The sequence below is a fragment of the Lathyrus oleraceus genome, chromosome 5 (assembly GCF_024323335.1).
Source record: "Lathyrus oleraceus cultivar Zhongwan6 chromosome 5, CAAS_Psat_ZW6_1.0, whole genome shotgun sequence".
Taxonomy (NCBI): domain Eukaryota; kingdom Viridiplantae; phylum Streptophyta; class Magnoliopsida; order Fabales; family Fabaceae; genus Lathyrus; species Lathyrus oleraceus.
Window position 1 is genome coordinate 231,010,693 of NC_066583.1, and position 23,284 is coordinate 231,033,976.

The 23,284-nt window shown below is 36.0% G+C and overlaps 1 protein-coding gene across 4 annotated transcripts; it reads left to right on the top strand.

Moving 5' to 3' along the window:
- Nucleotides 1-4,499: 4,499 nt before the first annotated feature.
- LOC127083227 (mediator of RNA polymerase II transcription subunit 13) lies at nt 4,500-22,929 on the top strand. Of its 4 annotated transcripts, XM_051023512.1 has the most exons (23): nt 4,501-4,700; nt 4,810-4,903; nt 6,342-6,415; nt 6,496-6,635; nt 6,773-6,859; nt 7,087-7,174; nt 7,253-7,333; nt 9,051-9,128; nt 9,215-9,291; nt 10,108-10,186; nt 10,270-10,587; nt 11,177-11,236; nt 11,681-11,924; nt 12,810-13,076; nt 14,228-15,628; nt 15,837-16,080; nt 16,154-16,301; nt 16,432-16,519; nt 16,612-16,690; nt 17,142-17,437; nt 17,644-18,712; nt 20,167-20,538; nt 21,914-22,929. In XM_051023512.1, the coding sequence occupies exons 2-23, from the start codon at nt 4,880-4,882 to the stop codon at nt 22,480-22,482; spliced, it is 5,883 nt and encodes a 1,960-aa protein (XP_050879469.1). In that variant the 5' UTR covers nt 4,501-4,700; nt 4,810-4,879; the 3' UTR covers nt 22,483-22,929. The 4 variants fall into 4 exon arrangements, with proteins under 4 accessions (XP_050879470.1, XP_050879469.1, XP_050879468.1 ...); XM_051023513.1 differs by having other exon boundaries at nt 4,500-4,903; nt 10,273-10,587; XM_051023511.1 differs by having other exon boundaries at nt 4,501-4,903.
- Nucleotides 22,930-23,284: the final 355 nt, after the last annotated feature.

Below are 23,284 nucleotides of genomic sequence, written 5' to 3' on the forward strand. Positions count from 1 at the left end.
TCTTTTGTGATGAACCAGCTAGTGAATTCGAAAGAGAAATTCGATAGGAAGAAGTCAGAGGTGAAGCAAGCCCAAGCAGACCTCAAACAACAAGACACATGCCTGCAAGGTTGCAAGAATGTGTGATTACATCAGATGATGTGGTCGATGAAGAAGGTAAGCTGGTACATTATGCTTTCTACGCAGATGTCGAACCTGTCAATGCAATTGAGGCATTAAAAGATTCGAAGTGGATGAAAGTAATAGACGAAGAACTGAAGTCAATCGAAGTCAACAACATTTGGCCACTTGTTGAATTTCCCCAAGACAAGAAGGAAATCAATGTGAAATGGGTATACAAGGTGAAGTTGAATCCCAAAGGAGAAATGACTCAACACAAAGCGAGACTTATGGGGAAAGGATTTCTTCAGAAAGAAGGAATCGACTTCGATGAGGTTTTTGCACCTGTTGCTAGGATCGAAACAATCAGGTTGGTTGTTGCACTAGCAAACATGAACAACTGGCAAATGTGTCAGATGGATGTGAAATGTGCATTCCTTAATGACCCCTTAGAAGAAGAAGTTTATGTTGCACAACCAGTAGGTTTTGTGAAACATGGCGAAGAAAGAAAGGTGTACAGACTGCATAAAGCCCTGTACGGACTTAAACAAGCTCCAAGAGCTTGGAACAAGAAGATAAATGGTTTTTTAAGGGAGAAGGAATTTGTGAAGTGCAAATTTGAACATGGAGTATAGGTAAGAAGAAGAAATAGTGAATTGCTTATATTATGTCTCTATGTCGATGACCTGTTGATAACAGGTAGCTGCAAGAAGGAGATTGAAGACTTCAAAGGTGATCTCAACAAGGAATTTGAAATGTCAAATTTGGGTGACATTTCATATTTCCTTGGCATCGAATTCTTCAAGAGTGGTAGAGGTTTGATGATGCACCAAAGAAGGTATGCATGCGAAATTCACAAGAGATTTGAGATGCAAGATTTCAACCCAACTTCGACTCCAGCTGAGCCTAGATTACAACTATTGAAAGATTCAGATGAAGATGATGTCGATCCAACCCAATATCGAAGACTTATTGGGTCACTTCGATACCTTTGTCACACAAGGCCTGACTTAGCATACAATGTAGGTATGTTGAGTAGGTTCATGCAGGAGCCAAAGCTATCACATCCAGTAGTGACAAAGAGGATACTAAGGTATCTGAAAGGAACTCTCGACTATGGAATTTTGTTTCCTACAGCTGATGAAGGAAAAGAATGCAAATTAGTGGGATATACTGACTCAAGTTGGTGTAGTGATGCTGAGGATCAAAAATCCACAACTGACTATGTGTTTATGCTAGGTGGTGCACCAGTTGCTTGGAGTTCGAGAAAAGAGCCAGTAGTGGCACGCACTATCATCGTGCGAAGCAGAATACATATCTGTTTCTCTTTGTGCATGTCAAGCAACATGGATGGTGAATCTGATTGAAGAGATAACAACGAAGAGTCATGGAGTAATTACCATGAAGATCGACAACATGTCAGCTATCAATCTGGCGAAGAATCCGATAGCACATGGTCGAAGCAAGCACATCGAGATGAGGTTCCATTATCTTCGAGAGCAAGTAGTAGATGGGAAGATGAACGTGAAACACTGCAGAACTGAGAATCAGATTGCAGACATCATGATGAAGGGAGTGTGGGTCGAAATGTTCAGAAGACTAAGAGATATGATGAATGTAGATAGCTTAGACACAATGAATTAGATGGTGTGTTGAATTATAATTCCTTATGTCGAAGCAGGTTGCTCGACAAAACAAGGAATTATAATTCCTTATGTCAAAGCTATCACATCCAACAACGACGAAGAGGATACTAAGGTATCTGAAAGGAACTCTCGACTATAGCATTTTGTTTCCTACAACTGATGAAGGAAAATAATGCAAATTAGTGGGATATACTGACTCAAGTTGGCGTAGTGATGTTGAGGATCAAAAATCCACAACTGACTATGTGTTTATGCTAGGTGGTGCACCAATTGCTTGAAGTTCGAGAAAAGAGCCAGTAGTGGTACTATCATCGTGTGAAGCAAAATACATATCTGCTTCCCTTCGTGCATGTCAAGCAACATGGATGGTGAATCTGGTCGAAGAGATAACGGCGAAGAGTCATGGAGCAATTACCATGAAGATCGACAACATATCAGCTATCAATCTGGCGAAGAATCCGATAACACATGGTCGAAGCAAGCACATCGAGACGAGGTTCCATTATCTTCGAGAGCAGGTAGCAGATGGAAAGATGAACGTGAAACACTGCAGAACTGAGAATCAGATTGCAGACATCATGATGAAGGGAGTGCATGTCGAAGTGTTCAGAAGACTAAGAGGTATGATGAATGTAGATAACTTAGACACAATGAATTAGGTGGTGTGTTGAATTATAATTCCTTATGTCAAAGCATGTTGCTCGATAAAACAAGGAAGTGTCGAACCATCTAATGTGTTGAGTTGTGTTAGTGTCGAAGTGTCGAAGCATGTTGCTTCACACAGGATTTTGACTTAGGCCTATTTTAGTAGTGTTAGCTATTTTGGACTTTTATAGTTTTGGGCTTTGGCTTGAGGTTCAAGTTAACCTAAATCTATAAATAGAGGGAGTAACCCTTATTTTTATAATAAGATGAATAAAATATTCATAACACTTGTAATTCACAGTATTTTGCAGTTGCAAAGTGAATAAGAAGTTTTTCACAATTTGTGGGTAGAGAGAAACTCTGCAAAATTTTATTACTCTTCTCCTTCATCGTTCTTTACTTTCTTTCTTTCTCAATTGTTCTTTCTTTTTATTGTTATTGTGTGAGTGATAACAATCTTGTTCATCAAGATTGATTGAAATTCTTCATAGGTTTTGGGGGATTTTCAACGGTTTAGCCATATTTTGATCTCTTTTAGAAAATATATTTTTTTTATCATCTTCATGATGTCATATAAAGTCAAACAATAACACAACACACAATAAATTAAAACATATTTTTCTCATCCATCTCTTTACTTACCACATATTTTTTTGTCTTCTATCACATTATTTAATTGAAATCAACTAATGACTCAAAATTACATGTTTAACTTAAAAAATATGCATAATGTATTATGGTAGTGTACAATATAAATTACAACGATTGAGTTAAATGAATGCATATACAATTAAAAGTATGAGATGTGCGCGGAATGACTATTGCATTTTCAATTTTTAATAAATTGATGAAAAATGTCGCGCATGAGTTGTAAACAAGTTTTATACTTAAATTTATTATTATTATGGTAGGGTTACAATTTTAGAAAAATTGAAGCGACTATTGCATGTGCAAATATGTAAATGGAAACTTTGCATGAAGCGTTTTGGCCGCCTTTGAAGGTAGTAATACTGCTAATTTTCCTTCAATTCCCCATTTGAAAAACACAAGATTATTGAAAATTAAGTTTAATTTTTTCCATTTCACGTTAATCATCGGCACAACAAAACATATAATATCATTTTTTTATCAAACTTACAAAATAGGATAAATTATGTCTTTTTTTTTTATAAAAAAATATAATTTTGATATTTCATCTCTAAAATGTATTTTTGACTATTTGAATTCAGGAAACATTTGAATTTTTATTATTGGTTATTATTATTTTTACTAGATATTTGTTACCGGATAAAAAAATCATAACTTCATTGTTACCCCATACTTAATACATATCATTATTTTGTCTTGTTAATGACATGTGATATGAATGCGACTTTATTTTATACATTCAACTTAATAATTACTTCAATCATATATAATCATTTATTAGTCAACCGATCAAATAACAAAATACTCAACTTCCATTTTCTTTAATATCGAAAGCAACACAAATAATCACTCAAATTTTAAAGTTGTCAAATTCGAATATCATTTATTGCATCATTTAAATTAGTTTTTCTTTGTTTTCTTTTTGAAAAAAACTACAAATTACAAATGATTTAGCGTACGACTACACATAAGTCCATTATCTTATTTTATTTAATTTAAATCGTCAATCCACGACCAAATATATAATATTACACTACTATGAGTATCAACTAAGTGATTTTTCCTATTAATACGTCACAAATAATTAGTTTTATTTTGCTAATCATATATTATTTAGTAATATTTTAATCTCTTTTAAAAAAACATTCATTTTTCTTGGTCGTCTTCATAATATCATGTAAAATCAAACAATAACTCAACATACAATAAATTCGATCTTATTTTTCTCATTTTCCTCGTCGATGTCATTACTTAACACATATTCTTGTCTTCCATTTCACTCTTTAATTAAAATCAACTAATTTAGATTTTTTTTTCTTATTTACTTTCTATTGAACTATTAATTTTGTCAAACACAGATGAATAACAAAAAGTAATTATTTTTTTTGGACTCATGATAAAAAGTTATTCAAAATTATAATAGTCCAAATCCAAATACTACATTGAGTGTTATTTGATACTATATATATTGAAAACGCTAAACTTCTCGTCATGCATACCCCCCGCAAAATTTGGAGTTGAGTTAAGCGGTGTTAAATTCAACTCTCTCGGAACAAGAAAACCCTACTCGAGTGATCTTTGCGGAAATGCTGAATGCAATCATCATCATTCATGTGAAGGTGATTGGTTTTCGGCGTTAGCGGCAAACGAAGTAGGATCAGAGTAAGTTTCGCATTCTGAATCAGATTCCGAATTTTGCATATTTCATTTCCCTTTTCAAGAGCAGAAGCACGTAAACGCTTCATAAGTCTCACCAAAACCTAATAACCAGATCGAGGTCTTAATCATATTCTCTATCGCAAAACCCTATTCAATTCACCGCAAGGGTTGCTTCTTCAGCTATGTGGACGAACGTTTTCAAAATTGTAGGTTTTTTCTACATCTCAATACTCTTATTGTTATTATTTGGGATATCTTTGTGTGTTGTGGCTGGAATATTGTTAGTTTAATGTTGAATTTCGTTTTACCCTATTTAGCATATCACATAGCACGCTTTGATTTTTTTTTTGTCTTGTAATAATCTCGTGATTAAGTTGGTGAAACATGTTTAATAACTAAAAGCATTATATATTATCTCATGTTAATTAGATATGATTTGTCAGTGTTTAAAGTTTTCTTGTAGATAGAAAAACCTACGGGCTTTAACACAACTAGCTTCTTTTTGATTATGTTCCCTGTTTTTCCCTATTTGATCGTGTACTGAAATATTGATTTTTTCAAACAAGTGTTGCTAGGGTTACCGGAGACTTCTTCGATAAGTAATGACGTCATTGGACGTTTGGTTGGTATGGGCTGAAACATTGATGATAGTAGTACATTTGTGACTTTCAGTTCCCTCCCTAACTGGAAGAATAGTTTCAATATATGGCAATGTTTATAGTTATGTTTGGTATTGGTCCTATTAGATTATGTTTAGCGAAACTACATCACTTTATCGCGAAAGTTACATATTAACCCTAGTTGGTCTTTGAATACCTGATCTAGAACTCGGTTGTGTATAAGAAGATGTTTCCTTTTTCGTTTTGATCTTACTAGTAGCAAAGAAAACCCGTGTAATAACATGGGTATAAAAAGGAAGATGTTGGACGGGAGACCAAATTTATAGTTGGCGACACGTGTCCTATCATTTTTTTTTGTTTGTATTAAAAATAAATAGGAAATAGTAGGCGACATGTGTCCTATCATTCTTTTTTTTTGGGTTATATTAAAAATAAATAGGAAATAGATTAGTAGAAGAATAAAATAGTGGCTCTTTTGAATTCCTACATTAGAATTGTTTACTCGTTCGATTATGTCAATTAATTGCTTGGATTGGTATCAACCTCAGTCTTGGCTCATTTTTTTCCACAAATAGAAAACATAAATACTTAAAATTTGTTGCTATTGTTGGAGATAACAGTGCTGTCAAATACCGGTGCTGTAGCGTAGCGGAAATTTAACTAACTAATATTGTTTCGCGATGATACGTGATTTAATACAAAGCGTTGTCAAATGGCGGCTATAGCTTAACGGAGTTTGAACAAACAACTATTTTCCACATTCCGCAGTTGACAACGCTAGGATATATCAAATAAAAGAAAAACGACCTGTTAGTCTAACAAGAGATTCATGGTCGAATCTCCCTTCTTCAAAGCAACATCATTATTAGAAATGGGTGCGGAAAGGTTAAACCTCAATGCTGCATTTTTTAGGTAGCTTTTACCATAAATTAATGTACATCTACAGCTGCTCTATTTTTGTTTAGAATTTGCTTGGTTGTCTTTATATGTATATAACTGTATATAATTTTTGAAATTTGTACAGGGTAGTCTGCATCAGATATCATGGTTTCAGTTTCTCCCTCACGAACCGGATCTGAACCCTCTTCCTGACAAAAGGTTGGAATTTATTTTATATTTTTTCTCTTCCATTCTGGGTCACTATTTTAATATTACTGGGCAACCTTATGTTCAAACAGTGTAAAAGCGGACCAGAAGGATGCTGCAATGTTACTGGTGCTTTCATCACATCTGCAACTACAGAAGGAAGGGTTTCTCAGTTCATGGACCAATTCCTTTGTTGGACCCTGGGATCCATCTCAGGGTTTGCATAACCCTGGTAGAGATTGCTGACTTAGTTGTTTGTCATTTGTGATTATTTGCAATTTTTATTTTCTTTTAACTAGTAGGAAAGAATAGAAATGGTTTTCCATTTTCTAGTTACCTAAATTTCTGCTTTCTGTACTTATCATGCAGATGAAAAGATTAAGCTGTGGCTTTTTCTTCCAGGGCGTCATTCATCAGTTTCTGAAACTGCTCAATCAGCATTATCCGGATTAAGAGGTATTACACTTAACGGAACTGTTGTCTTGGGCATATATGCAACAGCCTGTTAAATAGTAAAGTTGAAAACAATATGCAACAATTATCAAATAATATAATAGTTCCATTTATAGAAATCGGGATGTTACAATGCACATTTCTTTCTTCAAAGATAGTGGCTCTGGAGATTTTATACTTTCGTTTTTTCTGAAAATACTCTTACATGGGAAACTTTTTTTCTGATGAAGTTGTTGCATCTGGGCTCTGGGTTGCTCCTGGGGATTCAGAAGAGGTTGCAGCTGCTCTCTCTCAGGCTTTAAGGAATTGCATAGAAAGGTTTTTCTCCCCTCCAATTCTTCAAAGTGATGTTAATTTTGGTCATATCTTGCCATTTTATCTTATTAAATTTGGCAGAGCACTGCTTGGGCTTTATTACATGAGATTTGGAGATGTATTTTCAAAGGTCCATCAATTTCAAAGGGAAGAACTGCTAAGGTATGTTTTCACCAATATATTTAGGCTTAGCATTTCACTAATGTTGATAGTGTTATGTAAACACACAAACAGACACACACACACATGTACAAGTGAAATATAATCTGAAAAGGAAACATGGTCCTATAGTTTTGGGATCAAATCAATTTTTCCTATATAAGATAACTATGAATGCCAATTATAACAAAATCTGATTGCTATTAACAGTATATAATATATTAACTTGTGTTGTGATAGACCAACTCACGACGCGTGTCAGTTAAAGATGTAAAAAACTATAATAAATAGTCATTAATAGGTCATGTGTAATCACATAAAAATGACCTTTGGCGACAAGTATGTCCCAAATCCCATCATTTCAAAATGGGCCATGGTTCCCCTGAAAATAGATAGAGTCATAGGTAGAACAAAAATTGAATGACTCGGTAGATGAAGTTTTTCAAATCGTTGCTCCAATTTGTTTCTGGCAGTGTTATTATAAATTTAAAATCCGACCCTGAAAGCGATATAGTGAAATAGCGGGATGTTAGGTATTTTGAAATCATACGATTTTCAGACCTTCGCAATCTTGTTCCTGTGCAAACTCACTTCTTGCCAAGATTGGTAGGGTCGCGGCGGGAGTTGTGGCTCAAGATTGTAAAATCAGTGAAAATCTGCAATCTTGAGCCTGCTTAGTTGCCATTTCAGGCCTGCCTGTTTGTGTAAAACACATGATTCTGATTTTATAAGCATGCACCCTATTTCTCAAAACTGCTGAACGCTATTTTTCCATAAACCTTGGTAAATAGGACATTCTTTTTTTCTCTTGCGATCCAAAGTTTCTGACCAAGATAGATGCCCACCACAACCCTGTTTTGTCGTGCGACCAAGTTCTTTGATGAGGGTTCGTTTTCGACTTCCATTTTGCCTGGGCACACTCAGTTTTCACCTGCACCCCCCCTCCCCCCCCTCCTCTCTCTTTCTGCTTTGGGGGTTAGGTTAGGGCCATGCACATCTGTTCTTTAATTTTCCTTCATTTTGATTTTTCTTATAAACTGATTTTAGTTGAGTCTGTTGCCTTAGCTTGGGTTCGGTCTGTTTAGAGAAGGCCCAATATAATTTACCAATGGCCAAGTCTTTTTTAGCTATGACTTTAGTTGTTATTTTTGATCTATAATAAATTTTGTGTAATTTACTTTTCAGTTATTATTCATAGTTTAAGTTAAATTTAGTGTTTGTATATGAATAGATGTGCACAAATATATTAATTATGAATTTCGTAGGATCACACTTATGATCCTATGATTTACGATCTTAACTCCACTTCCCAGTCTTAGGTGGGATCTTGATTTTAATTACCTTGATTATAGGGATTGATTATCTAATTACAGTCTAGAATCTTTTCTTATTTTACTACATTATAAATCATAATGAATTAATAAAAAAGTATACCATAAAATTAGGGAAGAAGGTATTATTTATGCAGCGGAAAATTGGAAAAGAATATTTACACAGCAAGAGATATGAAAAGATCTTCAAAGTAATAATAGTTTCAACATTTAAAAAAAAAGGAACGAGAATACTTATTTCCCTTATTAATGTGTGTACAAGACACAAGTTGCTACTTGCAGCCAAACTGAGTGTCTGCCTACTTGAACCATTGTCGGCATTCTGTGTTGTTTTGCCTCTACTTCTTTTTGACAGTGACTCTGCTTTTGCATGTTTTTGATATTTACAGGAGAGGACACCCTGCATTTGAGTTTGTCTTTGCTGCAACAGAGGAGGCAATCTTTATACATGTCATAGTGTCCTCAAAGTATGATGGTGCTAGATTTTTTAGATGGCCTATAGTTTTAGCTTGCATTGAGATATTTACATGTTGTTTTCCTTCCTTTTTATCAGGAATATCCGAATGCTTTCCACTGGTGATCTAGAAAAACTATTGAAACATTCTACGGAGACAACATATAGACTTCCAGGTTGGCGTGATCTTTTGTGCATAAGTTTTGTTTGCTCTCTTAGCACTACTATTCTTTGATATGCTATTCATCTGTTGTTGGTGGCATAAAATATTTGGGCTATACCGGATTTTGTTTGGTGTGCAATGATATGACCAATGGTTGGATTTTCAAGGAATGACTTATAGGGATTCCTTTCCTTTGAATAGCATTTTGCTTTTCAATGCTTTTTCTTTTGTGTTCAAGGTATTGTTGGTTTATTTTAAAAATTCGGAGGGATGGGTTTGGAGAGCTTTGTTGTCCTGAGTTTTGTTTGTTAGAGATTTATTATTGATGTTTGGATAGCTCAATGGGACCTGCATCCCCCACTTGTTTATCTTTGTTATTTTATTCCAAATGTAATAAATTTCTTTTCTATTGCAAAAGAGGAGTTAATCTTTTCTGTCTATACCACCTTTATGTGGAGTTATTGTCAATATATCTGTCAATGACCTTCTCTTCTCTAGGCGTCATATCATGATTCAGATGTTATTATGTTAATGCATTTGTATTCATACTTGCCAGTACCCAGTGATATCAAATATCCGCCACTGCGACGCTATGGCGGATATACATGGCGGTTTTTGGGCTCCCCACATTGTTAAATATTGGTCGGTAATGCGGGTTTTTCTGCCATAAACCGCAATAACGGTGGTGGGATTTTGGCTCTCCGCCATGGACAGCCATCTGTCATCGACAACACTGCCAGTATCCAAAGGGTTAATAACTTCATTTTAGTTTTCCGGATGGCTTTTCTTGGTACTGTATTTGAAATTATTTTACATTATTATGTGGCAGTGATTGTATCTCCTCATGGAATACGTGGCAGCTTGACTGGTTGTTCATCAAGTGATCTTGTCAAGCAAAGTTATTTCAGGTCCTTTTTTTTAACCCTTGGTGTACGATTGGCGTATGAAGACATCACCACTGACTGAATTCCATTTTTATAAAATTCTACAGCAGTTCTTCCAAAATAAGGGTGTCAAATGGAATTATAGGTCTTCCATATCATGCTTCCCAGGGTGTTGGTTGCCAGTTAAGGGGGCAGAATTGTTTTGTTGAAGTGAGCCTTGGCTTCCCTAGATCTGAAACTGGCAAGGCATTGCAGTCAAACAAAAATATTGTTAGGAATTTACCCAAATCTCCTGTCATGGGACAAAGTGATCACAAAGGATCACCGGATCATTTGTCAGATAATGAGAAAACATTTCTCTATCCAGCTGAGGCAGTGCTTGTACCTGTTTTTCAAACGTCGTTAGCTAGGTCTTCTTTGAGAAGGTACTTTTTCCACGTCTTACTTTATTTCCCCCTTTCTTTAATTAAGAGCTTTGCGCGGCTTTTAAGACAATCTGATCAAGCTTGTTTTCTTGTTTAATGTTTTTTAATAATCATTAAGACAAAAAATAACATGGGAATTAGAATAAGGGGTTGTACATAAAGAAAATGGAAAAACAAAGCAACAAAGAAAAAGAGAAAACATCACTGGAGGGAAGTTGCTCAATCCTTTTGCATATCTACATGGGAAACCTCCTTGAAAAGTCCATGTTACTCCAAATAGAATCCAGTGACCTAGTCTTATTTGAATCAGCTCCTTAGCTAAGTAAATCTCCTTAAAAATTCTAGCATAACCTCCAATCAAAGTGAAACAAATAGAAGCATGGATCACACAAGAGTAGTTAATGGCGATGCAGTGGAGTAGAGCACAGCCTCCTTGCTCCCAAATGCATGTGATGAAGCATTTCCTCATTGTGGCAGAGTTTTGTAATAGCGATTGGTTTCCATTTAAATAGTGGCCAAACGACCACTATTACTTACCTCAATTCCTGAAAAACCTCTGACTCCTACTCTATTTATTGTGAAAATACAGATTTTGGCTTCAGAATTGGATGGGTCCATCCCTGACTGGTTCCTCGTCCTTTATTCATTGGTTTGTTGCTCTCTATCTCTGTATTTTTTCCCTGCATTCTTATATCTTTGATTATTGAGGTTAATTGTAAGCCTTTTATGTTTCTGCTCATGGCTGTTTCATGGGAGATGCTATATCTGGCATACAGAGAAAGCAGGAATCCCTGTTGCATTTTTTCCTCACACTTCTTTATCTAGAATTTTCTGTGTTTGTGCATGCTTATTCTCTCCTTAGTTCTTTTCTTCTTTCTATTTTATCAAAAATATTGTTTACTTGACATGTATGTATGTAGTAATGGGTTGATTGATAAACCTTTCTCTCCCATATATTCCTTAAGCAAATATAATCCCTATTAATTTTTCAGGTAATTTTTAGAGCACATAAATATGCTCAATTTTATCAAGTTTTGGTTAAAGCCTAAATTTTCATATCTTGATATCTTAAATTTTCTTCTACCTTCTGCAGTGCGGGTAATGTGGAATCTACTGAAGATCCTTGGACTGAATACAATGGATCCCGAACTCAAAATGGTTATGATAGTAGTAGCAATAGCAACAGTAGCAGTATCAGTAGCTTAAGTGCGAGCTCTAGTGATAGTGATTACAAGACTACAGGACCAAGTGAACTAGAGGCAGATGCTGATTCTTTAGCGTGTAGACAGTCTATGATATCTTCTGTCGATCGATTGGGAAGTGATGGCCCCAAATTGGTATGTCGTTATCTATTTCTGTAAAAGTATTTTTTAATTTATTTTTATAACAAGAAAATTTATCAAGACGAATAAAAGAAAATTACAAAGAACTTGAAGGATAATCAATTATCTAAAAAGAAGAAAAGGAATAAAAAAGCAAGAAAAGAAGAGAAACAAACACCATTGAACAATGCCACCAAATCACTCTGCATATCTGCCAGGGACCCCTTAAGAAGACCATCTACTTTTTACACCAAATAGAATAGAAGCCAATTTTCTAAACTTATGACTTTCATGAGCAAACATACTAATGCGACCCTTCGACCGAATGGACACAATAACAGCTTACACTGCACATTGCCATAAAAATTTGTCCTATCTACTAAATTAATAATTCCAAAACTACTAAAGCTAGTCACCAAAATTTTCCCTATTCTTGAGGCTGTTTTCAGTGATGGTTTTTCCTTGGATTGAAGGAAGCATAATAACGGTGTAACATTTTTCTTGTGTTTAATGTTTGAATGCATCTGTTACTCTGATATGGGCGAGAGTAGAAATAGTAACCTCAGGTTCAATGTATGAGTAAACAGTCTCCATAAGTTCTTGAACGGGTATACATGTACTTATAGTTTTGCAGTATTCTTATAACATAGTTGCAACATGCTTGCTACTTCATAAGTTGGCCTCTTATTTTTGTTGTATGCACATGAAGATGGCTATTTCACTGTGTTTATAAAATAAATTGAGAAATTGATTATTGTAGTTTTTCTTCTTCTTGAAAAGATGATTATCTGACATATCATAGTTTTTTTTAGAATTGCAAATCTTTTAAAAACATTACTATTTTGCCAATCTTAAATTTTGTGCAATTGGAGATTAGTAGTGATTGTTATTGCTATGCAGGGCTCTAAGAGGTCTCGACCAGGAACACAGTCATTAAGTGCGACCACAAATATGCCCGGGCAAGATGCGTACATGTCTGACTTTGGTTCCATGGAAGTTAACAATTCAGCCATTACAAGAGCAGAGAATGAGCCAATTGGGTCTTACTGGGACTGGGGTGACAATGATGAGGAAAATAGAGGCATGGAAATGGATATTCAAGCTCTTTTATCTGAGTTTGGTGATTTTGGCGATTTCTTTGAAAATGATGATTTACCTTTTGGAGAGGTATCTGAATATTTTTATTACAATATTTACAGGATTACTTCTTTGATTTCTACATTTTTTCTCTCCATGATAAAGTAAGAGCTATTAAGTTATGCTTAAGGGTTTAAACAATTGTGAAACACATTTGAACTCTTAAATTGTCCATCGTTTAAATATTCTTAGAATTTGGGTTTGACATAAGTCAACCTTACAAAACCGGCTTGTAAGGTGAGGGACGTCACTCTTTATTAACTCTAGTCAAACCCTATCTTTAATCTATGTGGGACTCTTAACACACCCTATCACGCCCAACACTATTAGACTTGTTGGTGGATATAAATGGCGAGTGATCCGATAGCGGAAACCTTATAGCAAGTGACCCAACAGATATTGGTTAGGCTCTGATACCATCTCAGAATTCGGGTTCTAACTCAACATTACAAAATTGGCTTGTAAGGTGAGGTTAGGGGTGTTATTCTTTATAAACTCTGGTCAAACCTTATTTTTAATCTATGTGGGACTCTTAGCAAATATTTATAAACTTATAGTTACATTTTAACATATGTTAGCTTGCATTTTTTTCTTGAGCGAAGAAATGTTTAAAAGTTAGCTTTTTTTAACCTTGTTCAGTTTCTTTTCATAATGAAATAGTTAAGTATAGGTAGACATTTTTCTATTTTAATTTGATCAATTAAGGTTTTGCTTTTCCTATGCACAAAAAAACATTATACATACATATTTTTCTTTTCACTTTTTTGGTTGTTTGTTATACAAAGAGGGCTTGAAGCTCTTTATTACACCAAATAGGTTGTTTAGTTTGTTCTCTCTTTTATGGCTTTTTTGGGAGGGGGGAATGGAAGGTATGCTCTTAATTTCCTATGCCTTGTCTTTCTTTCTGATTTAAGTAAACATGTACAGTAAACATGAACCATATTTAACGTTATTTCTCCATGATATTCTATTATTAATTTAAAATTTAGATTTAAGGTATCCTTTGGTTGATTGAATGAATTGTACTATTTTCAAAGTTTACTCTGAATCCTGTCCTTAAATCATGAATGCTGCAAAGATTATAAGCTTCTTTTCACAATTCTAATATTATGATTCTTTCTCTCTGGTTCTTGGTCTCTAATATACTGGTTTCTAATTGTACAATCAATTTTCTGGCAAAGCCCCCAGGAACTGCTGAATCTCAGGCCCTAATATTGTCTGCCCCGGATTGTGGAGATGTCAACAGTAGTCCAGTTGGTAACGATGTGATGGATGTTTCAGATCAAATGCATTTGCCTGTTGGGTTTTCTTCCTTTGAGAGCTTTAATCCAACTCCTCCACCAGTCATGGAGGAGTGTCCTAACAAAGATCAAGATAACTTGAATAACTCCATGTCAATGGGTGCAACGAATCAAACTCAAATGTTGTATTCAGGGGAGTTTGATCATATAATAAAAGCTGAAGCAATGATGACATTTGCCCCTGAATTTGGTGCTGTTGAGGCCCCTACTAGTGGGTTATCCACAACATTATTCAGAAGCCCTTACTTTCCAAAGTCTCGAAAAGCAGAGAGTTCAAATTCTTGTTCAAACAATTACTTGTATGGCGCCGAGCCACCGTCTTCCTATATTGAAGGATCAGAGGGGAAGAATGGACTGGTTATCAATACAAAAACATGTTCCGGAAAAAATGATACAAGTATGACTCTCCATTCAAAAAATTACTATACTTTTGTGGAGAGTAGGAAAGACATAAATGACAAAAAAGCAGTTGCAGGTGTTGTTAACAACATTGCTAAATCCGAGGGGATAATACAACCTCCGTTCTCGAACATTGGTTCTAATGCCTCTGTCAAGTCTGTTTTAAGGAAGATTACTGAAAGCACAAAGGACACTGAAGGCACAAAGGACGCAGAGCATTTTACTCTATCTGCAAAAACATTATTGGCAACTGATGTTACCTGTGCTATGTCACAAGCTTCCATGTGCAGGTTACGGCACACACTCTTGTCTTCTGGTAACAACCTCATTCCTGTTGGTTTGAGCAGGTCCACTGGGGTTACGTTTTCTAATCAGCTTCCTAATGACCCGAGTACCACTACGGATAACATATCTGGCAAGTACGAGGTGAAAAAGAAAGAAAATATACCAGTTAGGATTGCAGGTGATATTGATGGAGGAATGCTTGATGGGCACCTCAATGCACCTGTTGGTGTTTGGCGCTCTGTAGGAGCTTCAAAAGTCGTAAAACCTTCCAGCTCACCAAACATGGAAGTTGGTCCTTCCTTTTGCCATAATTCATTCACCGAAGAAGGCATCCTTTCTTATGGTCAAAGAAAACCACTTCAGGAGCTTCTTGATGGTATCACATTACTTGTCCAACAGGCTACTTCCTTTGTTGATCTGGCATTGGATGCGGATTGTGGTGATGGTCCTTATGGCCTGCTTGCGTTGCAAGAACAGTGGAGGCGTGGGTTTTGTTGTGGGCCTTCAATGGTCCATGCTGGTTGTGGGGGAACTCTTGCCTCTTCTCATTCGCTGGATATTGCTGGTTTGGAATTAGTGGATCCACTTTCTTCTGATGTAAGCCTTTATTGCATGTACTTTTCTAAAATGTTCCATCTACTAATCCGTGTTGATTTGTATTTGTAAATTCACAAACCATTGATGTGTCTCTCCTCAAGGACAGGGTTTTAGGATTTGGTCTCTGGTTATAGTACTGAATAGCTAATGATAAAATAGGCTGTATGTTTCATTTTATACTTAGCTTGTCAGTATTCTGAATTTTCAGGTTCATGCATCTACTGTGATCAGTTTGTTGCAATCTGACATAAAAACAGCTTTAAAGTCGGCATTTTCCAATTTGGAAGGGCCACTATCTGTGACTGATTGGTGCAAAGGACGCAACCAATTAGTTGATACTGGAAGCATAGTTGATGGGGTTTCTGCTGAATCTAGCATTAGTGAATGTAGGGATTCTTCGGAACCATTGAGCCCATCCCAATCATCTGTTTGTGGATCATCCAGTTTTAAAGGTATAAGTTTGGTTTACATTAGTGATGGAAGCCTTGTTTTCGGTCTACTAATAAAATTTGAATGCTACTGCAGTTTCCAGCATGATGGATAGTGCCAAGGTGGATGAGACTTCCCAAAGGAGGTCTGGTCAAGATATGTGCAATTCAGAGACAGAGCAGCACCTGTGCTCCCGGCTAAAACCCACCCTCATTGCGGTTCCATTTCCTTCTATACTTGTAGGGTATGTGCACTTGCAGTCATTTGTTATGTTTAAAGTCATCCATGTTGACTATATAATTATCCAGGACACAAGGCTTTTGGTAGTATTTTAGTGCATGTGATGATTTAGATTAGTGTTGCCCCTGTGATAGGTATCAGGATGATTGGCTCAAGGCATCAGCAAACTGTCTGCAGCACTGGGAAAAGGCTCCTCTTGAACCTTATGCTCTGCAGAAACCTGTACGCTTATAATTACCAGTTGATGATGTTGCTTGAGAACGAGTTTAACAACTTTCTTTCATTTATGTAATTGTATGCATTGTTGGTTACAGATTACATATCACGTTGTATGTCCAGACATTGATCCCCTTACTTCTGCTGCTGCTGATTTTTTTCAACAACTAGGAACAGGTGAGTAGTGGTAATCTTGCTTCAATTGATCTATAAGGTCTGTTTGATGACATTTTTGAGGTTGCATATTTGAAATCTTTTATCCTTACAATCTGGCTATAGTAAATTTTGTATACATATCCAACTATTTAAAATGGAGGTATATTAGACAATGAAAAGGATGGGAAAATATGGAGAAACTATAGTAGGATCTTTTATTTTGGAAAAGATTTTTTTTTAATAGGGATAGTTTCTATTTGAAGTTCTTAGAGCTGTTTATGTTGCTGGACTTTCCTTGTGTCACACCAATTAACAATAACAATAGTTGTATGCTATGTCAGAAGTATGCTTCCAGAGTTTTATTCTCTACTATTGTTGATTTAAGTTCCATCTATTTTTGTTCCTTCACTTTGCTTTTTTGCCTTGAGTTGTTCTATCAGTCTTACCTTTTTTTTGTTTTTGTTTTTTTCAGTCTATGAGATGTGCAAGTTGGGTACTCATTCACCTCTGGTCTTGGGGAATCAGATGGAGATTGAGCCTGCGAAGTCGTCATCTTGTGGTTTTGTTTTGCTTGATTGTCCTCAATCAATGAAGATTGAGAGCAGCAATGCATCTCTTGTTGGTTCAGTAAGTGATTATTTTTTATCTTTATCTAATGGTTGGGACCTGACTAGTTATCTCAAGTCTCTTTCAAAGGCGCTGCGAGCTTTAAACCTCAACTCTTGTCTTTCTGCGAACCCCACTGAAGGAAGTAACAATTCCTGTTTGGTGAGTAACCTGTCTATTGGTTTGATACTGTAGATTATTGGCTATAATGTATTTTTAACTACTAATGAAATAACATCATGATAACTCATGGTTCTGTTCATAGAAGAAAAAAAGAAAATTGTATATTTCTCAGCATAATTTTTGGCAAATGTACATGCTTAGATGTTTTTGATATCATCCTTTTTTTTTAATTTCCTTACCTTTAGGTAATCTATGTGGTGTGCCCGTTTCCTGATCCATCTGCAATTTTACAAACTGTTATTGAATCATCTGTGGCCATTGGATCAGTTATCCAACAGTCAGATAGAGAGAGAAGATCTAGCTTGCACAGTCAGGTTGTAAAGGCATTGAGTGGTTTGGCAACTGTTGATGAAGCTTCAGGGTCCAATATCCCTGTGCTTTCTGGGTTTAGTATTCCTAAATTGGTCTTGCAGATAGTTACAGTCGATGCCATTTTCAGAGTCACAAGTCCATCAGTGAGTGAGCTTGTTATTTTAAAAGAGACTGCCTTTACTGTGTACAGCAAGGCTCGTCGTGTTTCACGTGGCATCTCTAGTGATTTATCTCAATTGGCATTTTCTAGTAGATCTCAGTCTGTTTTGCCCCAAATGCCTTCTCCCATCTCTGGGATGTGGAAAGACTGTGTTGGTCCTCGAATGGCAGGGCACTCTATTCCAAGAGAGGGTGACATTGATACCAGCTTGAGACCTGGTAGTTGGGATAATTCTTGGCAACCGACAAGGTCTGGGGTTCTGAACTGTGATCCAAGTAGAACTGGGGATATCTTTCCTCATGAAGAAATTCGCTACATGTTTGAACCCCTATTTATTCTTGCTGAACCAGGTTCTCCAGAACATGGTATTTCAGTTATTGGTAGCCCCGGTTCAGAAACTTCCAAGGCATTGGCCGATGACAGTAGTGGTAACCATGTGCAGAGTACAAGTACATCTGGGAGTGTGGATTCTGCTTCAAGCATTGATGGATCTGGGTCTGATCAAAAGACTCATCCAAGCTTACATTGTTGCTATGGATGGACCGAGGACTGGCGCTGGCTTGTATGCATCTGGACAGATTCAAGGGGAGAATTGCTCGACACTAATATATTTCCCTTTGGTGGAATAAGCAGTAGGCAGGATACAAAAGGTCTACAGTGCCTTTTTGGTCAAGTTCTTCAACAAGGTTGTCTGATACTTCAATCTTGTGAGCCCGGTCTTGCAAAGCCTCGGGATTTTGTGATAGCACGCATTGGAGGCTTCTATGAGCTTGAGTACCTTGGTAAGATTTCTGTCTCTGCATATCTGCTGTGTTTTTGAGTTACATTATACATACAGACGGTTTTGAAACATGGTAGGCATTTTTATAGATGACTTAAAGTCATTGACTTTTTTTCGGAAGTTAATTAAAAATCACTTCTACTAAACTCAAGTGAATGGGTTGTTGTCACACAATGTTGTAGGCTTGAGTGCATATTGTGCCACACCTATGCTGCAAATTGGCCAACCAAACCTTGCCTTACTGGACCAAGCTTGGCATGTTAGTTAGACCAACCTCCATAGGTTATAGGGAGGTGATTAGTAGTTGGAGAGGATGTTAGTGTTAGGAACCTTTCTTTTGGTATATCGAAAAAATTCCCAAAACTGGGCAGAATTGAATAAACAAGAGAATGATTCTAACTAGAATAAAGATTGATCAACAAAACTGAGAAAAGAAGAATTCCTTAAATATCTTTTTGATACTATCAATTGAATGTGATACTAGGATTGAAAGAAGATACAATAGTATGCAATGAAGATGATAACTTTGCACTCAAGGCTACCCCAAAGGAGCACTCTCCTTTCTCTACTCACACTTTAATTATTTAAAGTCATCTGTCCCGTCTACCAATTGAAGGCGGTATATAATGACTTTATTAAAATAACCAAAATAACAACTCTGAACAACCACTTAACAATTTCATAACTTACTACGTCAATTCTAACTACCGCATTATCCGATATTTATAGCCGAACAGTTGGTCATTGGGTTGTTTTTAGACAAATTCTTTCTTTGAGAAGCCGAGATTCTAGTTTTCCCTTGCAAGAGCTTGGGCTCTCCTTTCAGTTTAAAATAACTATCTTACATCAGTGTTTTTTGGTGCTCTGTCCTTCTATGCGAAGAATCTTTAGATTTAGCAGTGGTGTGCAATTATGAATTGTGCACCACAATATGTCCAATCGAATGAGCAACTCAATTGCAATAATGAGAGTTAGCTCACTTCATTTATTTTACTTTAGTACATTCAAAATATTGATTCTCAATTAGAGGGGACTCACTTTCGATTATCTAATGTTTGTTTCATTATAGTGTGTTATGTGTAAATAAGTGATTGAATCTCGAAATGGGGTAAAATAGAATAAGATATAAAATACACCATCTCTGATGTTTTATATTACACATTGTTTTTTTAATCCGTGGATTTTAACAGAACTTTGCATTTTATCTAATTTAATTTTTTATACATAAGTTTGGACCATTAACTGTTTAGTCTATCAAATTGAGCCCTATTGCTTTCTATTGGTAATGATGGTAGTATCCACTCGTATTTATATATCTGCTTTTAGATCATGTTTATTCTGTTCCAGTCTTCAAGTTATTCGTATATACTTGCAGTCAGTTGTAAATTTGTATCTTTCTTATTCTTGATATAATAGTCAATAGATGCTAATGTAACTGATATTTTATTCAAACAGAGTGGCAGAAAGCCATTTATTCAGCTGGGGGATCTGAGATGAAAAGATGGCCCCTGCAACTCCGTAAGTCTCTGTCTGATGGGATGTCCTCAAATAGTAATGGTTCTTCTCTGCAACAACCAGATATGAGTTTGATCCCAGAAAGAACTCTTCCTTCCTCCCCTAGTCCTTTGTACAGCCCTCATCCGAAACCAACTGGTTTTATAAAAGGCAATTTAGGGCAATCTGCTTCAAGGAAGCAGGTAATGGGTGGACATTCTATGGTTGAAAATTCAAGGGGTTTGCTTCATTGGGCACAAAGCATTAGTTTTGTTGCAATTTCTATGGACCATACGCTACAACCAGTTCTCCCAGCCGATTCATCATCTCCTGGTAAGTGATCTTTACCACAACAGTTTTTTCTCTCTCATTTCATTCAATTACATTCCCAAGTTGAAAATTTGTATATTTTTGAACAACATCTAATGAAACCTAAAATCAAGTTCAAGAGGTGAAGATTGTCCATGTCTTATAGGGACTCTTTTGTCATATCTCTAGTTAGTGTAGAGCTCAATACACCTCATTCCCAAGATTGAACATCTAGAGTATTTACAAATAACTGGGACCGAACTCAGAATTAGAGAGATACATTAGCACATAAAAGATAGAGAGAGAACTGAGGGTTTGAAAAAGAGAGGGTCATATTTAATTGTCGTCATGCTCTTGAATATTTTAAAACTGATACTCTTGATCTATTATAACCCGTCTATAGTCTCATATGGAGTTTGAATTCAGAATTATTCGTCACGATCGTAGTATACCTTGACATTTTTTTATCAAATCAAAATCTTGAAACATGAATATCCGAATCTATCATTACATGTTTTCTTCAGATTGAAGATTCAAGCTGCATTTTAGTTGTCTTTTATGATCTGGTTGTATGACTGATGTTGGAATCTCAGCCAAGGAGGTATCTAGACATTTCTCAAGTTCACAGTTTCTTATACCCAGGAACTATTGCAGATTTCACCATCAAATTCTGCATCTGATACTAACAATACCCCACAAAAATGTTTGACCCTTAAATTAACACTTCATATTGTTTAGTCACCACTAAGCCTCCTCCTTAACAATGGAATCATCTTAAAGATGTGATGATGCCCAAAACCCTGAAATTGGAGCTGACACATTTGATAAATTCGGTATTGTATTACAAATATAAGATAATATCTCCAAATTATAGAAGGATTCTCAGAACTTTGAGGGCCACCCTTGTCTAAAGGCCCCAGTCCCTTACTCAACTCCCCTCTCAGACCTTTTTATCATTGCATCATGTCTAACTACTTCACTCTATTGGCCAACTAATTGGGACTGAATGACTAGCTGACTAGTTGAGATCAATCTAGCTTATTGGGGGTCAGGTACCGACATTACATCGCACCAAGATGCCAAAATCCAGTTTTGACGTATATTTTTCTGTCTGATTTAGAAAGTTTAGAAAAGCATCCCTCAGGGCCTGAAATTCGGGAACTGCATTATGCTAATGATAATGATATACTTCATGTTCTGAACTTAAGGTTTCTGAATTTTTTTCTTAAATTGTACAATTAATAGCAAAAGATAATAGAATTTGGCATTTCTGAAATAACCAAAATACAAATTTTAGAATACATACTTGAATATTCTTTATGAAGTAAATCGTTCCAGTATTACTATTAAAAAACTTTTTGGGAGGAGCTGAAAGTGTTTGTGGTGATGTCTTTTGTAGGTAATGTAGAAGGTTTCACTCCAGTGAAGTCTCTTGGTTCTGCATCTTCTGCATATGTTATAATTCCTTCTCCCAGCATGCGGTTCCTTCCTCCAACAGCTCTTCAACTCCCCACATGCCTCACTGCCGAGTCTCCGCCTCTAGCTCATTTGCTTCACAGCAAGGGTTCTGCTCTTCCGTTCTCCACAGGATTTGTGGTTTCAAAAGCAGTTGCTTCCATGAGGAAGGACTATCGAAGCAGCCTGAAAGAAGAATGGCCTTCAGTACTTTCAGTGAGCCTCATTGATTATTATGGATGCTCTAACATCACCCAGGAGAAGTTTGTTCGAGGAATTAACAAGCAGGGTGGTAGAGGTTTGAGCTGGGAAGCTAAAGATTTTGAAACTGAGACACACTTGATTCTGGAATCCCTTGCAGCAGAGCTTCATGCCTTGTCATGGATGACAGTCAGCCCCGCATACCTAGAACGAAGAACGGCACTTCCATTCCATTGTGACATGGTTCTAAGACTAAGGCGACTTCTTCACTTTGCTGATAAAGAGCTCCATAAGAAGACAGAGAAATCTTGACTTTAATTTATATACAATTAAGGTGACATTATTCTTTACTCATTGGTTTGAGAGGAAAAACAGCTAGACTGAGTAGACTGTATCATACTAGATCCGCTGTGACTTTTGTAAATTAAATGTAAAGCCTGCTGATGTGTTTATGGAAGAAATAGATTTAGTTATAGTTCAGTTGAGAGTGTACATGAGCTTCCTGGAACACCCGACTTTGACCCAGATTAGCATAATTTATAGAAGCTGTTGATTGTACAATAGAATATACCATATTCTATATAGCATTGGATTTGGGGCAGCAGAAATTTCATTTTCCTTGTAATTATATTTTGTAAGGCAATAATGTGCCTATAACTTGCCTTTATGCTTAATTTTGGTTTTTCTGGCCATGGTTTATGGTTTATTCTTCTGCTGAACGTTATGAATATGAAATATCACTCATTTTTTTTGGTGGTATGTGTCTTTGAAATATTCTCCATGCTATGTAGTCTCATCCAATTGAATTTCCACAACAATAGTGTTAAATTAGGGGGTTTTAATTTGTCACTCCCACGCATATTCCCGACCCCTCCTATTTAGAACATTTTTACAGTTATATCCATTTATAAAAACTGTTTTTTTTTGAAATTATATCTTTATCGGAAATATGTACTCTATCGGAAATTTCCATATTTTTTTCCGCAACAAAGACAAATGTATTGCAAATTTAGAAAAAAATTCTCTAGAGATCCGGAGTGTTTTATTAGAAATTACGAAATTTATTGGAAATACCACAAAATTTTGGAAATTTTAAATTTTTTGATATTTTGGA

What these genes read in the sequence shown, in the direction of transcription:
- LOC127083227 (XM_051023511.1), top strand. Translation starts at nt 4,880, where the DNA reads ATGTGGACGAACGTTTTCAAAATT. An exon ending in GAAGTGATGGCCCCAAATTG is followed by an intron (nt 11,925 to 12,809) that starts GTATGTCGTTAT and finishes ATTGCTATGCAG; the next exon opens with GGCTCTAAGAGGTCTCGACC. An exon ending in TGGATCATCCAGTTTTAAAG is followed by an intron (nt 16,081 to 16,153) that starts GTATAAGTTTGG and finishes ATGCTACTGCAG; the next exon opens with TTTCCAGCATGATGGATAGT.